This window comes from Oncorhynchus masou, chromosome 25 (assembly GCF_036934945.1).
Source record: "Oncorhynchus masou masou isolate Uvic2021 chromosome 25, UVic_Omas_1.1, whole genome shotgun sequence".
NCBI lineage: Eukaryota > Metazoa > Chordata > Actinopteri > Salmoniformes > Salmonidae > Oncorhynchus > Oncorhynchus masou.
Genome location: NC_088236.1, coordinates 37,868,644 through 37,894,253, shown reverse-complemented (window position 1 = coordinate 37,894,253; position 25,610 = coordinate 37,868,644). Strand labels below are relative to the sequence as shown.

The window sequence follows — 25,610 nt, the reverse complement described above, 5'->3', positions numbered from 1 at the left end:
AGTGACACGTTCAATACTGCCTTGCACACTCTTGCCTGCATCTCGCTGATCTAGGGTGTAATCATTAGTGCAACAAAAGCAAACGAGTTATGTTTATCCCAGTTTCGGTCTGTTTGCCGTTCACAGTTCACTTTCATGGCAGCCACCAACAAACAGCATGATAATTTTGTTTGTTGTATAATTCCTCCTTGACCCTACGCACTCTCCTACTCTCACCTTTTCCCTTTGCTTGTGGACTTGTTTGCACAACACATCATCTGCCTGTGACCAGGCGAAAAAACCTTTGAATGATAACCGCTAAATGCTACACACAGCCTACATCATTGTCACCGTATTAGCTAATGCCATAGTCAAACTAGCTACCAGAAATAACTCAGTTAACCCGCTAAAATCATGAAGTACATTGTACAATAAGCAAGCAGTTTAGCAGTTACACCAGCGGGCCCCGGTGGCAATCAATTAATAAAACCAAAAGCTTACCTTGGCTTGGAAGCGCTCCCATGTTGGATAGCCATAGCTAGTGTTGGCTAAGTGAAAGTGAACGTGACATTTTTTAAATATTTCTCTCGCGTCTCCATTTTTAAAGAAATGAATTTGTTCCAAACTGTTCAACTATTGTCTTTCTCTCTCTTTGAATCAACTACTCACCACATTTTATGCACTGCAGTGCTAGCCAGCTGTAGCTTATGCTTTCAGTACTAGATTATTGTCAGTTCATGCTGCAAGATCTCTGATAGGTTAGAGGTAGTCCTCCGGAAGTTCTCATAATTACTGTGTAAGACTATGGAAGGGGGTAAGAACCATGCGTCTTCTAAGTTTTGTATTGAAGTCAACCAAACTAATTGTCCTTTTGCTACACCATGGTGCTACCCTACAGGGTGCTGTTGAGGCTACTGTAAACCTTTATTGCAAAACGTTTTAATCAATTATTTGGTGATGTGAATATATTTAGTATAGTTTTATCTAAAAAAGTGCAACATTTAAAAAAAAGTTATCCATTTAAATTTTTATGAAATTCACTGAGGAGGATGGTCCTCCCTTTCCTCCTCTGAGGAGCCTCCACTGGTTCTATGCCTCCGGTGCACAATAGGAAAAGGTGGTTTTGCTGAGCTCAGTAACTGCCCTATGTATGAGAAAGTGGGATCCATCCGGAACCATCCACTCTGTAATAAGGTTTATTTGACATTGATTTAGGTCTACATTACAGTACATCTATAGTGATCTAGCTGAGATAATTGATTTAACTGTATTTTTGCAGAAGCTACCAAACAAAAATAAATACAGCAGTATTATTTCCCTTTTTATTTTTGGCATTGTTAAGTAAATAAAAATCCATTTGATACAGTACTTAAAATAATTATCACAGTATGTGAATGTTAGATCTGTGTCATAACTTTTAATATTTTTTTGTTGGCATTTTATCACCCATACAAAGGTAATAATTTAATAACTGATTTAATACACTCAAATATAAATATGTAAGATAAAAATTTAAAAAATGACTAACTTTTGTTAGCAACAATTGATACTGGACATGTTATTGAAACAAATAAGATGCGAAATACAGGGGGAAAAAATATAATTTTCAGTTTAACACATTCATTTAAGAGTAATGAATTCATGGCAGTAGCAAAGGAAAGGGAAATTCATGAAAATTATAGACATTTCACTGATCATAAAGTGAACTGATACAGATAAATGAATTTTCAGGTCAGCTGGGTCTCAATTGGGACTTAAATGTAAAGCCCTGTCGTCATCTTCCTTTGGTTTCAGCAGTAACAGTCGGTTTATGGTGCAACAGAGAGAGGTTGTGTATTACCTGATTAGGAAGTGTAACAAAGATTGCAATATTTTGTACACAGCTGTTTTCTCCTTGGCTTTTTCATTGTAGAATATTCAAATGAGAAAATGTATTTGACACAAATGAGTTTATAAAGTGTATATATAAATATGATGAGCTATATATTCAGTCAAGGCAGAGAAACATTGGCATGTAAAAGAAGATTATGAAAGCAGTTATACATATTCTAGTTTTTGCTTCCTATAAATGCATTATTTTAGGCCTCAAGCATCATTATGTAACTGACATTTGTAATACACAATGAAGCCATAATATACATGATCAATAATGAACATCTCATATGACTTTTCTTTATGAAGGACAGAAACAGAATACATTGACATTATGTAGTTGACGTGTTTATAGCTGACTGTGGTACAGTATGTGTAGACCATTTAGGATGTTGTCCTATAGTCTTCAGTGTATGGTTCCAACACAAACACATTCTCCACACCAGTGTCAGATCAAGAAAGAGGAAACAGGCTGATAAACACAGAGAGACGTGAAGACAACCAACAATCCAGCCAAGCTGTCCAAAGTGGAGACTAATGGCAACATCTGTGTTGGAACCAATTCTCCATCCAGCATTCCCTCTATCTAGTTACTTACTCTGGCACATGCTGGGAGCCGATTGGTCATGCTCCTGACCTTGTGCCAATCGAGAGCTGAGCTGGGGCCCTGGAGCAGCAGCGGCGGTAGCATTAACCTGTGTGGCGGCTGTCACGGTCGCCATGGCAGCGGTGGCTGACGCAAGAGCTGCTGGGTAGAAGTGAACATCAACGGCGACGGTGGTGAGGCCTAGGGAGATGCAGTGGGAGAGGAGGAGGGGGGCGTTACCGTGGGAGATGCTGACGCTGTGGTGGATGGGTGTGGCACAGGGCTCAGTGGTCTGGAGTGTCAGGGTGGAGCGCAGGCTTTCCTCACGCACAGGAGGGGAGGGAGACAGGGAGCGGAAAGGTGAAGGAGTGAGAGAGGGGGGCTCAGGGAGAAAGTCCTGGCCCTGACATTGTCCGTATACTCCTCCACCCCCCCAGTCCTCCACACACTGCAGCTGGATGCTGGGGTGAGACAGGCTGCAGTCTTTCTCTTCATCCAGGAAGGGGGCAACCTGAGATGGAAAGGATCCAGACAGCTGCTACTCACAAATTTGTAATATCTTGGCATGGCAATGTGTGTTGAAATGTTGGACACGATTTTACATACACACACACGCGCGAGAACACATGCATGCATACACACGCACACACCACACACACACATATATACTGACCTGTGTGTCTTCGATGGGCTCAGGGTAGGTCTCTGCTATGACTGAGTGTTCTGGAGAGGACGGGGGGCGAGGCTGTGTCTCCTGAGTCTCATCAAAAGCAGGGTCTATCATCACAGTGACTGGGCTGGGGGCAGGGGGCCTGGTACGTGTATCTGACGTGTCGGGGCTTTGTTCAATCACAGCCACCAAATCATCATCCTCAAACGCCCTTCCAGAACCGAGGATACATATACTGTACATTAGCCATTAGGGGAAGTACATTCCTATTTTCATAGAGATATCCTCAACAACAAGAAGAACAACAAACATAATAATAGTGCCAACAACAATCACCTGTTCTCATAAGTCCTCCCAGTGGCCAGACGTTCAGCATGTCTGAAGGGGACTCCCAGGTTCCTGGGAACTGTGGAAGACAAGGCTAATGGGATTCAATAAGATAAATTAATATACTGAACAAAGATATAAACGCAACATGCAACAATTTCCACAACTTTACTGAGTTACAGTTAACTGTAACCAAACCATCAAACAGGCAAAGCGTCAATACAGGACTAAGATCGAATCGTACTACACCGGCTCCCACGCTCGTCGGATGTGGCAGGGCTTGCAAACTATTACAGACTACAAAGAGAAACACAGCCGAGAGTTGCCCAGTGACACGTGCCTACCAGATGAGCTAAATTACTTCCATGCTCGCTTCGAGGCAAGTAACACTGAAACATGCATGAGAGCATCAGCTGTTCCGGACGACTGTGGGATCACGCTCTCTGCAGCCGATGGGAGTGAGACCTTTCGACGGGTCAACATTCACAAGGCCGCAGGGCCGAGACGGATTACCAGGACCTGTACTCTGATCATGCGCTGACCAACTGGCAAGTGTCTTCACTGACATTTTCATCCTCTCCCTGTCTGAGTCTGTAATACCAACATGTTTCAAGCAGACCACCATAGTCCCTGTGCCCAAGAACACTAAGGTAACCTCCTAAATGACTACCGACCTGTAGCAGGCATGTCTGTAGCCTTGAAGTGCTTTGAAAGGCTTGTCATGGCTCACATCAATACCATCATCCCAGAAACACTAGGCCCACTCAATTTGCATACCGCCCCAGCAGATCCACAAATGGTGCAATCTCTAATGCACTCCACACTGCCCTTTCCCACCTGGACAAAAGGAACACCTGTGTGAGAATGATATTCATTGACTACAGCTCAGCATTCAACACCATAGTGCCCTCAAAGCTCATCACTCAGCTAAGGACTCTGAGACTAAACACCTTCCTCTGCAAATGGATCCTGGACTTCCTGACGGGCCACCCCCAGGTGGTAAGGGTAGGTAACAACACATCGGCCACGCTGATACTCAACACAGGGGCCACCCAGGGGTGTGTGTCAGTCCCCTCCTGTACTCCCTGTTCACTCATGACTGCAGAGCCAGGCACGACTCCAACACCATCATTAAGTTTGCCAATGACACAACAGTGTTTGGCCTGATCACCAACAACGACAAGACAGCCTATAGGGAGGAGGTCAGAGACCTGGTCGTGTGGTGCCAGGACAACAACCTCTCCCACAACGTGATCAAGACAAAGGAGATGATTGTGAACTACAGGAAAAGGAGGACCGAGCACACCCCCATTCTCATCGACAGTGCTGTAGTGGAGCAGGTTGAGAGCTTCAAGTTCCTTGGTGTCCACATCACCAACAAACTAACATGGTCAAAACACACCAAGACAGTCGTGAAGAGGGCACGATAAAACTTATTCCCCCTCAGGAGACTGAAAAGATTTGGCATGGGTCCTCAGATCCTCTAAAGGTTTACAGCTGCACTATCGAGAGCATCCTGACTGGTTGCATCACTGCATGGTATTGCAACTGCTTGGCCTCCGACCGCAAGGCACTACAGAGGGTACGTTACTGGGGCCAAGCTTCCTGCCATCCAGGAACTCTATACAGGGTGGTGTCAGAGGAAGGCCCCAAAAAATTGTCAAAGACTCCAGCCACCCTAGTCATAGATTGTTCTCTCTGCTACCGCATGGCAAGCTGTACCGGAGTGCCAAGTCTAGGTCCAAGAGGCTTCTAAACAACTTCTACCCACAAGCCATAAGACGACTGAACATCTAATCAAATGGCTACCCAGACTATTTGCATTGCCCCCACTGCTGCTACTCTCTTATTATCTATGCATAGTCACTTTAATATCTCTACCTATATGTCTTAACTCTACCTACATATTACCTCAATTACCTTGACTAACCATGAGGGCATTGACCCACCACTTGGGAGCCAGGCTCACCCTAAGGGGAGTCAGGCCCAGCCCAATCAGAATGAGTTTTTCACCTTAAAAGGGCTTTATTACAGACAGAAATACTCCTCAGTTTCATCAGCTGTCCAGGTGGCTGGTCTCAGACAATCCCGCAGGTGAAGAAGTTGGATGTGGAGGTCCTGGTTACATGTGATCTGGGGTTGTGAGGCAGATTGGGCGTACCTCCAAATTCTCTAAAACGACGTTGGAGGCGGCTTATGGTAGAGAAATGAACATTAATTCTCTGGCAACAGCTCTAATAGACATTCCTCCAGTCAGCATGCCAATTGAACCTGTGTAATGATCATGCTGTTTAATCAGCTTCTTGATATGCCACACCTGTCAGGTGGATGCATTACAGTGCCTTGCGAAAGTATTCGGCCCCCTTGAACTTTGAGACCTTTTGCCACATTTCAAGCTTCAAACATAAAGATATACAACTGTATTTTTTTGTGAAGAATCAACAACAAGTGGGACACAATCATGAAGTTTCATGAGCTTCCCATGTCTGGAATACACTGCCATCAGACACACATAACTGCACCACATATCACACTTTCACAAAATGCTTGAAGACATGGCTAAAGGTCAATCAGATTTGTGAACATGGTCCCTAGCTGTGTGTTGCCGCTTTCCATGTTGTCTGTTGTCTGTAGCTTGTGAGGTGTGGAAACAATTTTTGCTTTTATGAATTTTGTCTTGCTGCTTTTTGCTCTATGTTGCTCTGTCTGTATGCTACGTATTGCTTGTCCTATGTTGCTATGTCTTGCTTGTTCTATGTTGCTATTGTCTATATTGTAATTGTTTTTAATAACCTGCCCAGGGACTGCGGTTGAAAATTAGCCGGCTGGCTAAAACCGGCACTTTTACTGAAACGTTGATTAATGTGCACTGTCCCTGTAAAAATAAAAATAAACTCAACTCAACTCAAGTGGAACGACATTTATTGGATATTTCAAACTTTTTTAACAAATCAAAAACTGAAAAATTGGGTGTGCAAAATTATTCAGCCCCCTTAAGTTAATACTTTGTAGCGCCACCTTTTGCTGCGATTACAGCTGTAAGTCGCTTGGGGTATGTCTCTATCAGTTTTGCACATCGAGAGACTGAAATCTTTTCCCATTCCTCCTTGCAAAACAGCTCGAGCTCAGTGAGGTTGGATGGAGAGCATTTGTGAACAGCAGTTTTCAGTTCTTTCCACAGATTCTCTATTGGATTCAGGTCTGGACTTTGACTTGGCCATTCTAACACCTGGATATGTTTATTTTTGAACTATTCCATTGTAGATTTTTCTTTATGTTTTGGATCATTGCCTTGTTGGAAGACAAATCTCCGTCCCAGTCTCAGGTCTTTTGCAGACTCCATCAGGTTTTCTTCCAGAATGGTCCTGTATTTGGCTCCATCCATCTTCCCATCAATTTTAACCATCTTCCCTGTCCCTGCTGAAGAAAAGCAGGCCCAAACCATGATGCTGCCACCACCATGTTTGACAGTGGGTATGGTATGTTCAGGGTGATGTGCTGTGTTGCTTTTACGCCAAACATAACGTTTTGCATTGTTGCCAAAAAGTTACATTTTGGTTTCATCTGACCAGAGCACCTTCTTCCACATGTTTGGTGTGTCTCCCAGGTGGCTTGTGGCAAACTTTAAACAACACTTTTTATGGATATCTTTAAGAAATGGCTTTCTTCTTGCCACTCTTCCATAAAGGCCAGATTTGTGCAATATATGACTGATTGTTGTCCTATGGACAGAGTCTCCCACCTCAGCTGTAGATCTCTGCAGTTCATCCAGAGTGATCATGGGCCTCTTGGCTGCATCTCTGATCAGTCTTCTCCTTGTATGAGCTGAAAGTTTAGAGGGACGGCCAGGTCTTGGTAGATTTGCAGTGGTCTGATACTCCTTTCATTTCAATATTATCGCTTGCACAGTGCTCCTTGGGATGTTTAAAGCTTGGGAAATCTTTTTGTATCCAAATCCGGCTTTAAACTTCTTCACAACAGTATCTCGGACCTGCCTGGTGTGTTCCTTGTTCTTCATGATGCTCTCTGCGCTTTTAACGGACCTCTGAGACTATCACAGTGCAGGTACGGAGACTTGATTACACACAGGTGGATTGTATTTATCATCATTAGTCATTTAGGTCAACATTGGATCATTCAGAGATCCTCACTGAACTTCTGGAGAGAGTTTGCTGCACTGAAAGTAAAGGGGCTGAATAATTTTGCACGACCCAATTTTTGAGTTTTTGATTTGTTAAAAAAGTTTGAAATATCCAATAAATGTCGTTCCACTTCATGATTGTGTCCCACTTGTTGTTGATTCTTCACAAAAAAATACAGTTTTATATCTTTATGTTTGAAGCCTGAAATGTGGCAAAAGGTCGCAAAGTTCAAGGGGGCCGAATACCTTCGCAAGGCACTGTATCTTGGATTGGAGAAATGCTCACTAACATGGATGTAAACAAATTTGCAAACAAAATTTGAGAGAAATAAGCTTTTTGTGAGTATGGAACATTTCGGAGATATTTTATTTCAGCTCATGAAACATTGGAACAACAGTTTGCATGTTGCGTTTAAAGTTTTGCTCAGTATACCTCCCCTTTTCTAACTCCGTGCCCAGGGTTCAAATCACTGTCAGAATCTTGCAATTTCTGGTTGTTAAGATTGTTTATGATTGCAGGGGTGCTCACATTTAATAGGCGGTGCCCTGGTTTTTTACAAGTGTCCTGCCCATGAGTAATTTGAACCATGAAAACAGTATGATAAAAGATAGGCATTAGGGTTGAGATCCAGCAGAGATTGAGCTGGTCAGTCCACTGACCTCTAATAGCGGGGGCAGGCTCTTTCTTCTGGACCAGGGAGTAGAAGGCCATGGTGATGAAGATGAAGGCCAGAGACACGCCCACTCCCACCACGATGGGGATGTCATGTTTCTCCAGCACTGGGAGCCATGGAGGAGGAGGCTTTACTCTGGGGGAGAGAGGGAGTGAGACAGAGAGCAAGAGAAAGATTGTTCCATTGTTGTCACTCTTAATGGTGATCATAATTATGTCCAAATGCAGCATTTCGTCGAAGTACCTCCAAATACAATAGGTAAAAGACAGACTTTAGATATTAGGACGTTCAGTTGTGATGTACATTTCTCTTTGAACATTATCCAATCCAAATAATTAGGAGTAAAACAAATTCATGGCCTCGTTGTGTAAAAACGTTAGTCATTACAGCCAACAGAATAATTCACCCACATGTATGTCTCAACTGTGCAAATATTTAAGCAAGATCAAAGGTTCTATTCAGTCTGTATTACTGAAGAGTTACAGATTCCGCAACAGAAGTGTAAAGGTCATTTCTGATTGAGCCTTGATATGCAGCATGTACCATGAATGAAGTCTCCGCTAAAGCAGGAAAATTGCCTGTAAATTTCAGTCACGCCGTAAAGCTGAACTCCCGCGATGCAAATTGAATAGATCCCCAAGTGTGATAGCAGCTGTGGTGGTTGCAGAGTTTTATCTGGAGTCTTGTCAGCAGTTTAAGCCTGTGAGCCCCATATATAAAGTGGTAAATGATCTCGTAGATCCTGATACGACCCCTCAGATTCACAGAAAGCGATCTCTTGATTAAGCCTTAATATTGCATTACCCCTATTCACCATTGTCCACATCGCACATAATCACTCAAAACATTGAGTATTACTGTATATTTTGCTTTGCAAAGAATGCATGCACACTGTAAGCAGATACCAGTGGTATAAAGTACTTTAAGTAAAAATACTGGAAAGTACTACTTAAGTAGTTTTTTTCTGTATTTTTTTTTTCTGTAATTTATTATTTATATTTTTGACTACTTTTTCTTTTTCTTCACTACATTCCTAAAGAAAATTATTTTCCTGACACCCAAAAGTACTCGTTACATTTTTAATGGTTAGCAGGACAGATAAATTGTCTAATTCATCCCTACTGTCTCTGATTTGGCGGACTCACTTAAACACATGCTTTGCCTGTAAATTATGTCCTTTATATAAGGAACTTGAAAAGATCTATACTTTTACTTTCGATACATAAGTATATGTTAGCAATTACATTACTTTTGATACTTAAGTATATGTAAAACCAAATACTTTTAGACTTTTATTCAAGTATTATTTTACTGGGTGACTTTCTCTTTTCTATTAAGATATCTTTCCTTGTACTCAAGTATGGCAATGGGGTACTTTTCCATCACTGGCAGATACAGTAAAAACTATCTATGCTGTAAGTAGATAACTGGGATGATTTCAAAATAAAGGTCAACTCCGTCTCCCACCTCTTGCCACTGGTGCCCTACCTGGGGTCCTCACTGGTCCTGATGGGGGACTGAGAAGTGTTCCTCTTCAGCCACTCTATGGGCTCTGAGTCATTGTGCCTGGTTGGTTTGGCTGGATGAACTGGCTTAGCGGGCTGACTCATGTTCTGCTGCAGGAGGTCTGGTGTGGTCCATGGGGCACTAGGGCCTTTGGGGTCAGGGATGGGGGGTATGGTGCTCAGGTCAGGAGCATGTGTGATTGAGACTGAAGGCTGGGTCAGGAGATGTGTATGCTGGGTTCGTCGAGGTTTAGGCTGGGTTTGTGTAAATTCAGGCTGGGTTTGTGTAGGTTCATGTCGGGCTTCTGTAGGTTCAGGCTGAGTTTGTGTAGGTTCAGACTGGGTATGTGTAGGTTCAGGCTGGGTTTGTGTAGGTTGAGGTTGGGTTTGTGTAGGTTGAGGTTGGGTTTGTGTAGGTTCAGGCTGGGTTTGTGTAGGTTCAGGTTGGGCTTGTGTAGTTTCAGGCTGGGTTTGTGTATGTTTAGGCTGGGTTTGTGTAGGTTGGGGTTGGGGTTGGGTTTGTGTAGGTTCAGGTTGGGTTTGTGTAGGTTCAGGCTGGGTTTGTGTAGGTTCAAGCTGGGTTTGTGTAGTTTCAGGCTGAGTTTGTGTAGGTTCAAGCTGGGTTTGTGTAGGTTCAGGCTGGATTTGCGTAGGTTCAGGCTGGGTTTGTGTAGGTTCAGGCTGAGTTTGTGTAGGTTGGGGTTGGGGTTGGGTTTGTGTAGGTTGGGGTTGGGGTTGGGTTTGTGTAGGTTTAGGTTGGGTTTGTGTAGGTTCAGGCTGGGTTTGTGTAGGTTCAGGCTGAGTTTGTGTAGGTTTAGGCTGGGTTTGTGTAGGTTCAGGCTGGGTTTGTGTAGGTTCAGGCTGAGTTTGTGTAGGTTCAGGCTGGGTTTGTGTAGGTTCAGGCTGGGTTTGTGTAGGTTCAGGCTGGGTTTGTGTAGGTTCAGGCTGAGTTTGTGTAGGTTCAGGCTGGGTTTGTGTAGGTTCAGGCTGAGTTTGTGTAGGTTGGGGTTGGGGTTGTGTAGGTTCAGGCTGAGTTTGTGTATGTTCAGGCTGAGTTTGTGTAGGTTCAGGCTGAGTTTGCGTAGGTTCAGGCTGGGTTTGCGTAGGTTCAGGCTGGGTTTGTGTAGGTTCAGGCTGAGTTTGTGTATGTTCAGGCTGAGTTTGTGTAGGTTCAGGCTGAGTTTGCGTAGGTTCAGGCTGAGTTTGCGTAGGTTCAGGCTGGGTTTGCGTAGGTTCAGGCTGGGTTTGTGTAGGTTCAGGCTGGGTTTGTGTAGGTTCAGACTGAGTTTGTGTAGGTTCAGGCTGGATTTGTGTGACTGAAAACAGGGTGACAGGGCTAGGATGCTGTTTATGTGAATATGAAGGATAACTTTGCGTTGCAGGATGGTGAATTTGAGTGATTGAGTCAGAAGGATGCAGGGTTTGCATGAGTAGAGACTGAGTCACAGGTTCTCTGGGCTGGGTAAGACATTCAGGACTCTGGGTAGAGGGGTTTGAAAGGTGGGTGGGAGAGTCTGGAGAAGGTTGTGGGCGTGGGACCAGAGACTGGGTAATACTGGTGATGGGCTTTAGTGGCTTAATTGGTTGGCCAGTGACTTGATGCTGGATATGCATGACTGATGGCTGGTTGTGGATGCTTTGGGATACGGACTGTGTTAATTGAGATTGGCTATGTGGGACTAAAACCTGCCGTTGTGTCTCTGGGAGTGGATTATGTGCTAATGTTGGCTGGGTATGTATTATTGGAAGCTGGGTAAGTGAGGCGACTCTATGAGTTACTGAAGGCTGGCTTCGTAGGTCTAAGGGTTGATATAGAGGTGGATGTGGGGGTTGTTGCACTGGAAGCTGGATCTGTGTGATTGTGGGCTGGGTTGATTTGGCCGAGGCCTGGTCCAATGGGAGCTGAGAGTGAAGGTCAGGCAGTACCAGCAATCCTGTCTGTCCTCCGCTGAGACCTGCTCGTCCTAAAGCTGTCTTCTTGAGAGACGAGAGCAGTCGTAAAGTGTCAGGGGCAGACACGTGGGTGATGTCGTTGCTCAAGTCTCTTTGAGATGCTTGGAATGAAACTAGAAATGAATGAAAAGAGTGGTGTCAAACAAAACAATGCATGCTAGTCAAAAAAACAAGAATACCACTGCTTCCTGTGGTTTCTAAGCAAAATAGTCAATCACTTTATCATATTTGTCAGTGGTATATTCTCGAAGTACAAAACTCTAAACTGATAACACGTGTCATGTCCCAAACCTTAACTGTTAAATGAACCATTTGGAATGAATTCCTAAACAATGTGGGGTGCAGGAGCTGCAGGAGGAGAAAACCCAGGGTGTCCAAAACACCTCGAAACGTTTGGAGCAACTTCGAAATTTGCCGTTTGGAGAAACGTTGACAAACGTCAGAATCTGAAGTCAAATTAGTCAAACCGTGAGATCTTGTGGATCAGTTTGTTTAATTTATTAATTTGACCATTTAAAAAAAACAAGCACACATAAAACTTAAAAGCCATACATGCACATGAATAAAATCATCAAGGATAACACACAATAAAGTCTGGGACTTATTTCCATTGTGGTCCTCTTCAGACAAGATGGCTAGACAAGATCCAACACAGTATGGGGTATTGTAAAGCAGTGGGCCACTGTAAAAATATAATACAGTGCTGTATGCAATTTATGCCTCATGCAACATTGTACAAGACCACCTTTTCTTCATGACTTGTCAACTTATACAGTATTGCCGGTCTCTCTGCTTGAGATTCATCAGCTTACAATATATCAATGAAATTCAGATAATGAGGGAAGATATTGTTTTTATAAACCGGGTGGTTCAATCCCTGAATGCTGATTGTCTGAAAGCAATGGTACAATCGGGCATATACTGTACCACAGGTATAACAAAACATGTTTTGTTGGTAACCAGTTTATAGTAGCAATAAGGCACCTCCGGGTTTGTGGTATATGGCCAATATACGACGGCTAAGGGTTGTATCCTGGCAATATGGTTGCTTCGTGCCTAAGAACAGCTCTTAGCCGTGGTATATTGTCTATATTGCTTAAATATAGTCGGAAGTTTACATACACTAAGGATGGAGTCATTAAAACTAGTTTTTCAATCACTCCACAGATATCTTGTAAACAAACTATAGTTTTGGCAAGTCGGTTAGGACATCTACTTTGTGCATGACACAAGTCATTTTTCCAACAATTGTTTACAGACAGATTATTTAACTTGTAATTCACACAAGCCATTTTGATGATCTGTTTTGATTTTTGTGCTTAGTGTTGTGACAATGTACCACATACTTGTGAAAATTGTACCAAAGCAAACATGAAAAATACTATACTGTATACTATGGTAGGAATACTATTGTATTCATTGTAGTGTTCTGTCTGGTGCAGACACAGAGACAGAAAACAACTACCCACAAATCATAGTGGGAAATCAGGCTGCCTAAGTATGGTTCTTAATCAGAGACAACGATTGTCAGCTGCCTCTGATTGGGAACCATACCAGGCCAAAAGCAGAAATACAAAACATAGAACAAAAACATAGAATGCCACCCCAACCCCACCCTCGCCGCCGACCTCGGACTGGGGACCCTTGCAGCGGGCCCCGAATAGACGGGAGACTCCGGCAGTGCCGGAGTGCAGGGCGACTCAGGCGGTGCCAGAGTGAAGGGCGACTCTGGCGGCTCCTGACTGACGGGAGGCTCCGGCGGCTCCTGACTGACGGGCGGCTCCGGAGGCTCCTGACTGACGGGCGGCTCCGGCGGCTTTTGAGTGAAGGGCGACTCCGGCGGCTCCTGTCTGACGGGCGGCTCCTGACAGACGGGCGGCTCCGGCGACTCCTGACTGACGGGCGGCTCCGGCGGCTCCTGACTGACGGGCGGCTCCGGCGGCACCTGACAGACGGGCGGCTCCGGCGGCACCTGACAGACGGGCGGCTCCGGCGGCACCTGACAGACGGGCGGCTCCGGCGGCTCCTGACAGACGGGCGGCTCCGGTGGTTCCGGACAGATGGACGGCCACGGCGGCTCCGGACAGACGGGCGGCTCTGGCAGCTCCGGACAGATGGGAGAACCTGGAGGGAGGAGACGGAGAGACAGCCTGGTGCGTGGGGCTGCCACAGGACCCACCAGGTTGGGGAGACTTACAGGAGGCCTGGTGCTTGGAGGAGGCACCGGATGGACCGAGCTGTGGGTGAGCACCGGAGATCTGGTGCATACCACTCGCACCTCTCCCTTAGGCTTAATACCCACATTCGCCCGGCACAGGCGGAGCGCAGGCATAGGACACACTGCACCCTCTCAGCGCCCCGAAAACACAGTATGCAGAGCCGGCGCAGGATACCCTGGGCCGATACGGCGTACCGGAGACCAAACACGCTGAGCCGGCACAATAATCCCTGGCTGGATGTCCACTCTCACATGGCACTTGCGGGGGGTTGGCCTATAGCTCACAGGGCTATGAGCGCGTACTGGTGACATCATGCCCTTAACCGCATAACACGGTGCCTGACCAGTACTGTGCTTCTTCCGGTAAGCACGGGGAGTTGGCTCAGGTCCATCATCTGACTCTGCCAATCTCCCCGTGTGCCTCCCCGAAAAAATTGGGGCTGCCTCTCATGTCTGTTGCGCTGCCTTACCTTATATCGCCGCCACTCAGCTTTCGCTGCCTCCAGCTCTTCCTTGGGGCGGCGATATTCCCCAGCCTGTGCCCAGGGTCCCCTGCCTTCCAGTATCTCCTCCCAAGTCCAGGAGCCCAGAACCCTCTGCTCCTGGTTACCACGCTGCTGGGTCCGGTTGTGGTGGGTAGTTCTGTAATGGTTTTCCTCCTCTTCTGAGGAGGAGTAGGAAGGATCGGACTAATATGCAGCGTGGTACGTGTCCATGTTAATATTTATTTGAACTGAACACAAAAACAAAATAACAAGAGAACGAACGAAAACGAAACAGTTCTGTCTGGTGCAGACACAGAGACAGAAAACATCATAGTGGGAAAACAGGCTGACTAAGTATGGTTCTCAATCAGAGACAACGATTGACAGCTGCCTCTGATTGGGAACCATACTAGACCAAAAGCAGAAATACAAAACAAAACAGAACAAAAACATAGAATGCCCAACCCAACTCACACCCTGACCAAACTAAAATAGAGACATAAAAAAGGAACTAAGGTCAGAACGTGACAGATTAACAATATATATATATATACATACATTAGGAGGTTTAATATTGTTTCACAGAACTGTTCTAGGCTCACTGCCTCTTATGAAGAAACTGTCTGAGAAATGTGTGACTGTGAAGACAGAACTCTGCAGGGGACTGTAAGAGATAAGAGATTAGTCAGACATTCCACTATAAATCAACTTGGACATTTTACTTCTAAGATTTTAGATCGCTATATAAACAAGAGGTTTTGTGTTTAGTGTTGAGTAGGCATGGTTTTGGTGAATTCACCAATTTGTAAGTCGCTCTGGATAAGAGCGTCTGCCAAATGACTTAAATGTAATGTAAATGTAATGTAAATGTTTTGGTCTCAGGAGTAGAAGATAATGACGTAGGCAGTGACATCACTAGGGCTGGACTTCAGGTTTAATAAAATAACTTTTTCTTCCATGCAGAACTCACTCGGAAACATGCGTTATGTTTCTGTTGTCAACTTCTGTCTGCAATTGCATTAATAAAGGGTTTTGAATTATTTAATTAAATATATTGTCATAATGCTAATTTCACCAATGAGTCAATGCTGAACAAGGAAACGAACCCCAACACATGCATATTACATAACATAACACATTACAATATTGCCTCAGCCTTGTAAATACTGAAAAAGGTAGTTCGTACAAGGATTTGCATGCATAGCATAATATGATTTAAGTTTTGGGCTATACACACCTGTGCTTCCTGCCTGTAATTGGGTCATCTCAGAACGCTGAGCTAGACTCAGGACGTTACTGGACAGAGGAATTCTCTGCTCTGCTTCAGTGTTTGGAACCTGCCATTTGTGGGAAGATGTTTGTCAGATTCATGAAATATGACATTGTCAGAAAGGCATACCAACTGAACCACTGAAAGCCGTTAGAAATAAACACACAACTGGAGATCGCAACAAAGCTGTGACTCACGATGTTCAACAATGGTAAACAAATCAGCAAACAAGCGTTAGAGACTTTCACATCAACCTCAATTATTACTCACTGCAGACGCAATCTGTCTATGCTGCTTGTCTCTGTCAGCCAGGTCATCTTCAGCTTTAGATAGAGGAGATAATGATGAGGACAGATAGGTTGACAGTGTGTGTGTGTATTCCACTGTAGATATCATGAAGACATGGATAATACCAGAGATGGTGAGGGTGGTTCTTCTTTGCTGTTGTCCCGCTCTGTTCTCAGCTGCACAGTGGTAGTCCCCTGCATCAGACAACTGAACCCTGGAGATATGCAGAGCCCCCTCATCTGCACACACGTGAAAGCACAAAGTCACACATTCACCAAACACTGAATGAACATGGCAACAACAGCCTTTATAGCCAGGTACAAAAATAACCCCTAGCCTATAGCACATTCCCCTAACCAATATTGCAGAAGCTGTTCAGACCACTGAAAAGCTAAGGAGAGCTTCAACATGTTGCTTTCACTAATCTGACCTCTTCTACTTAAGTAGAAATGGCCTTGCCTCTATAGAAGTAGAAAGGGATTTGTCGCCATAGAAGTAGAAAGGGCTTTGCCTCTATAAAATTAGAAAGGGCTTTGCTTCTATAGGGGAATGTGCTTGTTTTTCCTACTTAGCAGGTGTACATTTTAAATGTGACTGGCTCACCATCTACATGCCTCTTCAGGGTTGGGGTGATAGAGGTCTGAGAGTGTCCTCTGGTCCAGGTGTACCTGATGGGGAGGTCCCCCACTGCTCTGCATGGCAAGACCACAGAGGACCCTTCTGAGCTGCTCACGTCCCCAACGAAGGACAATATGATGGGGCTCACTGAGCCAGAGAGGGGGAGGAAAGGGGAGGGAGCACCACATCAGACAATCCTTATCATCGTCTCAGTACATTCATTCAGGTAATAAACACCTTAATCACATGCCTGAGCTTCACTTCCAGGTAATGTTGATCAAGTTAACTTTGTTGTCCATACCTCTGATATAGGCCAATGATCAAGTTTTTTTTACTTCATCAATTATACTGAATAAAAATATAAACGCAGCATGCAACAATTGTATTGATATTTCTGAGTTACAGTTCATATGAGGAAATCAGTCAATTTAAATAAATTCATTAGGCCCTAATCTATGGATTTCACATGACTGGGAATACAGATATGCATCTGTTGGTCACAGATACAGTACCTTAAATTAAATGGGCCTCACAATGGGTCATTAAGGTATTTTTGTGCATTCAAATTGTCATTGATAAAACGCAGCTGTGAACATTGCCCGTAGCTTATGCATGCCTATACCATAACCCCTCCGCCACCATGGGGCACTCTGTTCACAGCATTGACATCAGCAAATCGCTCGCCCATACACGTGGTCTGCGGTTGTGAGGCCGGTGGGACGTACTGCTAAATTCTCTAAAACAATGTTGGAGGCGGCTTATGGTAGAGAAATTAACATTCAATTCTCTGGGAACAGCTCTGGTGGACATTCTTGCAGTCAACATGCTAATTGCACACTCCCTCAAAACTTGAGACATCTGTGGCATTGTGTTGTGTGACAAAACTGCACATTTAAGAGTGGCCTTTTATTGTCCCCAGCATAAGGTGCACCTGTGTAATGATCATGCTGTTTAATCAGATTCTTGATATGCCACACCTGTCAGGTGGATGGATTATCTTGGCAAAAGAGAAATGGTCACCAACAGAGATGTAAACAAATTTGTGCACAAAATTTGAGAGAAATAAGCTTTTAGTGCGTATGGAACATTTCTGGGATCTTTGATTTCAGCTCATGAAACATGGGATCAACACTTTACATGTTGCGTTTACATTTTTATTCAGTGTACATATGGTAATAAATTTAGTCACTTCTTGTTAGAGTAGGGATACACACATTTGTCCACCACTATTCTTTGCCACCCTGATGAAGGCTGTTGTAGCCAAAACACATTAGTGTTTTTTAAATTAAAACAATAAAGGCTTTTACATTTTTCCACTACATTCGAGTGCCTTGATTACTTCTGGAAGTTTGTTTTATACAAAGGCTTTTCAGGCATCTTTCACTACCCAGCATCAACTTCTTTTTGTTCTATAGTATTTAATACCATGATCAAAGAGCACCTCATGGATTAACTATCAACCAAAGAAGAACTCCTCTCCTGTGTCTCTACATTAGTCTGCTCTATTTGGCATCCAGAAATGCATGAGCCATGCAGTACTATAGTTTAACATCAAACAGAATGTGTGTACTGTACTGGGTGAGGGAAGTTACCAGCGACACGTAAAGTAGCTGTGCTCCGGTCATGCCCCACAGTGTTAGAGGCTGCACAGGTGTAAGTCCCCTCGTCATAGCTCCTGACAGACAGGATGTAGAGGGTAGCGTTTCTCACCCTGACAACAGAGAAGTTGGTCGGTCATTATCACAGAAAGGGAAGTGGTCTCCTGTCCTTGTCAAGCTAAAGGTTCCTGACAAAAGATTGGTTGATGACATCAAAAATGTTTTCTAGTGTACAGTAACACAAGACTGTTTTCGGCCCAATGAGCTAAAACCTCACAGAACCACTTCTGTTACACTGAACATACCCCACAGAGATCTTTCCACCAGTCTGCATAGAGCGTCCCTGTTTGGACCAGACGATGGAGGGAAGGGGATGTCCCCAAACCTGGCAGTGGAACACCACCTGGGCCCCCACAGGGACCATCACCACTGGGGGCCACAGCCTCACCGAGGGAGGAGCTGGCAGGACAATAGGGGATCAGGGGGAGGAGGAAGAGTAGGCTGAACTTACTTCTGTATCAATATATCTCAGACAATGGACTGTGTCTCAGATGATGATTGCAATTGTATATGCCTACTGAATGTAAACATGCTTTATCAATATCTCCTATACAGACACAAAATATAATATCTCCTATACCGGCACAGAATATAATATCTCCTATACAGGCACAGAATATAATATCTCCTATACAGGCACAGAATATAATATCTCCTATACAGGCACAGAATATAATATCTCCTATACAGGCACAGAATATAATATCTCCTATACAGGCACAGAATATAATATCTCCTATACAGACGCAAGGCTAGTGAATAATAAACCTACGTCATGTGTGATGTCTTACCGAGAACAGTCAGTCTGGCTGTTCGAGAGGTCACAGATCTGTACAGGTGGATGTTGGACGCTCTGCAGAAGTACACTCCCCTGTCTGTGTCATGGGCACTGGAGAAACAAGCAGTTAAAAATGGCTTACACTGTCTGTTACTGGATGGCTATCATCATATGATACACTAACATAGTCATACACACACACATGCAAGTATGCATGCACATTACACACACACACACACACACACACACACACACACACACACACACACACACACACACACACACACACACACACACACACATGCACGCACCTGTGGAAGATGAGGTCTCCATTAGGCCCAACAGTGAAGTGTGTCTTGGGAGTGAGGAGGCGGTTGTTCTTGAACCAGGACACCGTGGCTGGAGGCCTGCTGTAGGGGGGTCTGCAGACCAGAGTAACAGAGTCTCCCATCCTCACTGTCTGGTTAGTGGGCTGCAGGACAAAGTTCCATTCCATCTCTGCGGAGAGGGAGAGAGGTACTGTATGTCAATTAAGATAGTGATAGTATTGATATTTAGGTTGGAATAATAACAACCAGAGCATGGTATACAGTACCTGCTGGGAGGAGATAGGCAGGCTGAGATCTGACAGTCTCCCTCTCATTCCTGGCCTCACAGTGGTAGGAACCCTCATCTTCCTCAGACACATTCCTGGGAATGAGGAGCACAGATGCTTTTTACATTGAATTTAAAGATATATAAAAAAACAATGATAATGTCACAGTGTCCTCAAGATTGCCTCACTTGAACACAAGCAGCTGTCCCTTGTTCTGCAAACTCAAGCAAGAGCTGTTCACCAGAAGATGGCTGTCTTTGAACCATTGCACTGTGGGAGCTGGGAAGCCTCGGGCAGCACAGCACATTGAGACCTCTGCCTGCATGGCGATGGTGAGGTTGTCAGGGCCCTGAGTGATCTGCAGCCCTGTAGGGACTCCTGCAGAGCAATAGATACAGTACATGTGTGTGTGTGGGGGGGGGGGACTTCCTGTGTAATGTTCAACAGATAAACATGGGGGTGTGTCGCAACACTCTACAGTGGCTTCCTGTCAGTGTTGGGGAAGCTACTCTGAAAATATAGTTTACCAAGCTACCAATTATTCCACACTGAAAGAAGTTAAGCTACACTAAAACGACCCTTAAGAAAAATCGAGCTTACGTAACTAATGTTACTTTGGAATTTGTAAGTCGCTCTGGATAAGAGCGTCTGCTAAATGACTTAAATGTAAATGTAAAAAGTAGTTCACTACACCCAACTACTTAGTGAAAAATGATCATATGTAAATGTCATAGACTACAAAATTCATGAACAGATCACTTTGGTGTCATAATGTTAACAGAATGTATAATTTAGCCAATAAACGCAAACACAATGTTTCAAGTGAGAATTAGGCAGTAGTGTGTAGTTCCAGGAGTACTTTTTCTGAGCCTGTGTGACTTGAAGCTGGGATGTCCCTCCTACCATTTCATTTGCACTTCTGAATGTCCATCAACTCCTGGCTAAACCTTACATCACAGCCACGGACAAAGCACATGCCTGCAATCATTACATCGTAGCTCAGCAGGAGAGAGTGGTTTCATCACAGAAGCACATTCAGAAATTGATTTATTAGCCATTAATCTGTTAATATTAAACAAAAACGACGAGTTCCTAACGAGTTCAGCAAGCCAAGCTAGAGCTCTGTGAGACGTTGATCAAGAGAGACCTTTAGAAAATATGTACATTTTCTCAAACGCTAAACATACAAATAGGCATTATACAGTTATAAGGAAGGTGAAATCTTATTGTTAGTCATTTAATAATTTGATTATGCTATATTTAGAAAGCATATACAGTGCCTTGCGAAAGTATTCGGCCCCTTGAAATTTGTGACCTTTTGCCACATTTCAGGCTTCAATAGACATTCCTGCAGTCAGCATGCCAATTGAACCTGTGTAATGATCATGCTGTTTAATCAGCTTCTTGATATGCCACACCTGTCAGGTGGATGCATTACAGTGCCTTGCGAAAGTATTCGGCCCACTTGAACTTTGAGACCTTTTGCCACATTTCAGGCTTCAAACATAAAGATATAAAACTGTATTTTTTTGTGAAGAATCAACAACAACTGGGACACAATCATGAAGTGGAACGACATTTATTGGATATTTCAAACTTTTTTAACAAATCAAAAACTGAAAAATTGGGCGTGCAAAATTATTCAGCCCCCTTAAGTTAATACTTTGTAGCGCCACCTTTTGCTGCGATTACAGCTGTAAGTCGCTTTGGGTATGTCTCTATCAGTTTTGCACATCGAGAGACTGAAATTTTTTCCCATTCCTCCTTGCAAAACAGCTTGAGCTCAGTGAGGTTGGATGGAGAGCATTTGTGAACAGCAGTTTTCAGTTCTTTCCACAGATTCTCGATTGGATTCAGGTCTGGACTTTGACTTGGCCATTCTAACACCTGGATATGTTTATTTTTTGAACTATTCCATTGTAGATTTTTCTTTATGTTTTGGATCATTGCCTTGTTGGAAGACAAATCTCCGTCCCAGTCTCAGGTCTTTTGCAGACTCCATCACGTTTTCTTCCAGTATGGTCCTGTATTTGGCTCCATCCATCTTCCCATCAATTTTAACCATCTTCCCTGTCCCTGCTGAAGAAAAGCAGGCCCAAACCATGATGCTGCCACCACCATGTTTGACAGTGGGTATGGTGTGTTCAGGGTGATGAGCTGTGTTGCTTTTGCGCCAAACATAACGTTTTGCATTGTTGCCAAAAAGTTCAATTTTGGTTTCATCTGACCAGAGCACCTTCTTCCACATGTTTGGTGTGTCTCCCAGGTGGCTTGTGGCAAACTTTGAACAACACTTTTTATGGATATCTTTAAGAAATGGCTTTCTTTTTGCCACTCTTCCATAAAGGCCAGATTTGTGCAATATACGAGTGATTGTTGTCCTATGGACAGAGTCTCCCACCTCAGCTGTAGATCTCTGCAGTTCATCCAGAGTGATCATGGGCCTCTTGGCTGCATCTCTGATCAGTCTTCTCCTTGTATGAGCTGAAAGTTTAGAGGGACGGCCAGGTCTTGGTAGATTTGCAGTGGTCTGATACTCCTTCCGTTTCAATATTATCGCTTGCACAGTGCTCCTTGGGATGTTTAAAGCTTGGGAAATCTTTTTGTATCCAAATCCGGCTTTAAACTTCTTCACAACAGTATCTTGGACCTGTCTGGTGTGTTCCTTGTTCTTCATGATGCTCTCTGCACTTTCAACGGACCTCTGAGACTATCACAGTGCAGGTGCATTTATACGGAGACTTGATTACACACAGGTGGATTGTATTTATCATCATTAGTCATTTAGGTCAACATTGGATCATTCAGAGATCCTCACTGAACTTCTGGAGAGAGTTTGCTGCACTGAAAGTAAAGGGGCTGAATAATTTTGCACGCCCAATGACGGCCAAGTCAAAGTCCAGACCTGAATCCAATCGAGAATCTGTGGAAAGAACTGAAAACTGCTGTTCACAAATGCTCTCCATCCAACCTCACTGAGCTCGAGCTGTTTTGCAAGGAGGAATGGGAAAAAATTTCAGTCTCTCGATGTGCAATACTGATAGAGACATACCCAAAGTCACTTACAGCTGTAATCGCAGCAAAAGGTGGCGCTACAAAGTATTAACTTAAGGGGGCTGAATAATTTTGCACGCCCAATTTTTCCGTTTTTGATTTGTTAAAAAAGTTTGAAATATCCAATAAATGTCGTTCCACTTCATGATTGTGTCCCACTTGTTGTTGATTCTTCACAAAAAAATACAGTTTTATATCTTTGTTTGAAGCCTGAAATGTGGCAAAAGATCGCAAAGTTCAAGGGGGCCGAATACTTTCGCAAGGCACTGTAAGTCATTTCAAGCCTTATTCATGTAATGGGTGCGTGTCGGTGGCAGGGAAGTCAGGTGCAGGAAAACGAACTTGGTATAAATGGAGTTGTTTAATAAGCGCTCATAAAACTCCAAAAACCAAAATATACAAAAAATAATATAAGTGGGTACAAAAGCTGTCGCACACCAACACATGACTTGCACATAACATACAATAAAACATCTCCAACAAGGACATGAGGGGAAACAGAGGGTTAAATACACAACATGTAATTGATGGGATTGGAACCAGGTGTGAAGGAAGACAAGACAAAACCAATGGAAAATTAAAAATGGAACAGTGATGGCTAGAAGGTCGACCGCCGAACATCGCCCGAACAAGGAGAGGGACCGACTTCGGCGGAAGTCGTGACAGTACCCCACCACCGGCCTGAGTGAGGAGAGACACATGGAACGAGGGGTTAATGTGGTAATCGGGGGGAAGCTGTAACCTGTAACATACCTCGTTCACTCTCCTCAGGACTTTAAATGACCCCACAAACCACGGACCCAGCTTCCGACAGGGCAGGCAAAGGGGCAAGTTTCGGGGCGAGAGCCAGACCCGGTCCCCTGGTGCGAACACCGGGGCCTCACTGCGGTGACGGTCTGCACCAACTTTCTGGCTCAGTATGGCACGCTGAAGATGGACATGGGCGGCGTCCCATGTTTTCTCCGTGCGCCAGAACCAGTCGTGCACTGCAGAAGCCTCGGTCTGACTCTGATGCCAAGGAGCCAGAACCGGCTGATACTCCAATACACACTGGAAGGGAGAAAGGTTAGTGGAGGAGTGGCGGAGCGAGTTCTGGGCCATCTCTGCCCAGGGCACGAACGCTGCCCACTCCCCCGGCCGGTCCTGGCAATAAGACCTCAGAAACCTACCCACATCCTGGTTAACTCTCTCCACCTGCCGTTACTCTCTGGGTGAAAACCTGAGGTAAGGCTGACCGAGACCCCCAGACGTTCCATGAACGCCCTCCAAACACTCGACGTGAACTGGGGACCCCGATCAGACACTAGAAAAATGATCCACAACGACCAGGATTGTGGTGTTACCCTGCGAAGGAGGAAGATCAGACAGGAAATCCACCGACAGGTGCGACCATGGCCGTTGTGGAACGGATAAGGGTTGTAACTTACCTCTGGGCAGGTGTCTATATTAGCCGGTCGCGGACAGCAGATGGAACGTACAGACGCCCAGCCAGACACTGAAGGGGAGCGGGCTCTGTACATAATGCCTGCTCAATGTCTGCGTCCAGCTTTCACACTACCGGTGCCACCAGGCAAGAGTATGGGAGTGGGATCCATGGGCCGCTGCTCTCATACAGCCGGGACAATGTGTCTGCCTTAACATTCTGAGAGCCTGGTCTGTAGGAAAGGGTAAATACAAAATGGGTGGAAAACATGGCCCACCTTGCCTGGCGAGGGTTCAGTCTCCTCGCCGCCTGGATGTACTCCAGATTGCGGTTGTCAGTCCAGATGAGAAAAAAGTTTTTAGCCCCCTCAAGCCAATGTCTCCACACCTTCAAGGCCTTGACGACAGCCAATAGCTCCCGGTCCCCAACATCATAGTTTCGCTCCGCCAGGCTGAGCTTCTTCGAGAAGAAGTCACATTGTGGAGTAAAAATGCGCTTAGCAAGTCACATAATAAGTTGAATGGACTATGTGTGCAATAATACTCTTTAACGTGATTTATGAATTACTACTTCATCTCTGTAACCCACTCAAGCAGTGAATATCACAGATTCAACCACAAAGACCAGGGAGTTTTTTAAATGCCATATGAAGAAGGGCACCAATTGGTAGATGGGTAAAAAAATGTAATATGGCTTTGAGCATGGTAAAATTATCAATTACACTTTGGACGGTGCATCAATACACCCAGTCACTACAAAGATACAGGCGTCCTTCCTAACTCAGTTGCCGGAGAGGAAGGAAACCTCTCCCTCAACATCAAGAAAACGAAGGAGCTGATCGTGGACTTCAGGAATAATCAGAGGGAGCAGGCACCGATCCACATTGATGGGAATGCAGCGGAGAAGGTGGAAAGCTTCAAGTTCCTCGGCGTACACATCACTGACGATCTGAAATGGCTCACCCACACTGACAGTGTGGTGAAGAAGGCGCAACAGCACCTCTTCAACCTCAGAAGGCTGAAGAAATTTGGCTTGGCCACTAAGACTCTCACAAACGTTTACAGATGCACAATTGAGAGTATCCTGTATGGCTGCATCACCGCCTGGTATGGCAACTGCACCACCCGCAAACCGCAGGGCTCTCCAGTGGGTGGTGCGGTCTGCCTAACGCATTACCGGGGGCACACTGCCTGCCCTCCAGGATACCTACAGCACCCGATGTCACAGGAAGGCCAAAAGGATCATCAAGGACATCAACCACCCGAGCCACAGCCTGGTGCATCAAAGCTGGTCATTTTAATAATGGAACACTAGTCACTTTAATAATGTTTACATACTTTATTACAAGCATTTCACTACACACGCAATAACATCTGCTAAATATGTGCATGTGACCAATAAAATTTGATTTGACCATGAGACACCCCGAAAATCGGTCTTCTCACAAAAATTCCCTGTAGCGTCCAAACGGTTTAGCCTACAAAGTATTCTGGTCTACAAATTACCACTCTATGAA

The 25,610-nt window shown here is 44.6% G+C and overlaps 1 protein-coding gene across 2 annotated transcripts; it reads right to left on the bottom strand.

The window, feature by feature from the left end:
- Window positions 1–1,311: 1,311 nt before the first annotated feature.
- Window positions 1,312–19,949, bottom strand: LOC135514272 (proteoglycan 4-like). 2 transcript variants are annotated; one of them, XM_064937632.1, is made up of 15 exons: window positions 19,806–19,949; window positions 19,618–19,712; window positions 19,334–19,520; window positions 19,036–19,133; window positions 18,490–18,643; window positions 18,179–18,297; window positions 16,572–16,733; window positions 16,094–16,207; window positions 15,951–16,003; window positions 15,648–15,747; window positions 9,738–11,820; window positions 8,236–8,384; window positions 3,444–3,528; window positions 3,111–3,318; window positions 1,312–2,948 (listed from the first exon to the last, which is right to left on the bottom strand). In XM_064937632.1, exons 1-15 carry the CDS (start codon window positions 19,940–19,942, stop codon window positions 2,442–2,444), a joined length of 4,251 nt encoding a protein of 1,416 aa, XP_064793704.1. In that variant the 5' UTR covers window positions 19,943–19,949; the 3' UTR covers window positions 1,312–2,441. The 2 variants fall into 2 exon arrangements, with proteins under 2 accessions (XP_064793704.1, XP_064793705.1); XM_064937633.1 differs by having other exon boundaries at window positions 3,444–3,513.
- Between the last annotated feature and the right edge of the window lie 5,661 nt (window positions 19,950–25,610).

Coding starts and splice junctions, on each gene's coding strand:
- LOC135514272 (XM_064937632.1), bottom strand. CDS start 19,942: ATGCAGGCAGAGGTCTCAATGTGCTGTGCTGCCCGAGGCTTCCCAGCT. Junction 16,734..18,178: donor AGCTACTTTACGTGTCGCTG/GTAACTTCCCTC, acceptor TCTCTGGCTCAG/TGAGCCCCATCATATTGTCC. Junction 8,385..9,737: donor AGGACCAGTGAGGACCCCAG/GTAGGGCACCAG, acceptor TCTCTCCCCCAG/AGTAAAGCCTCCTCCTCCAT.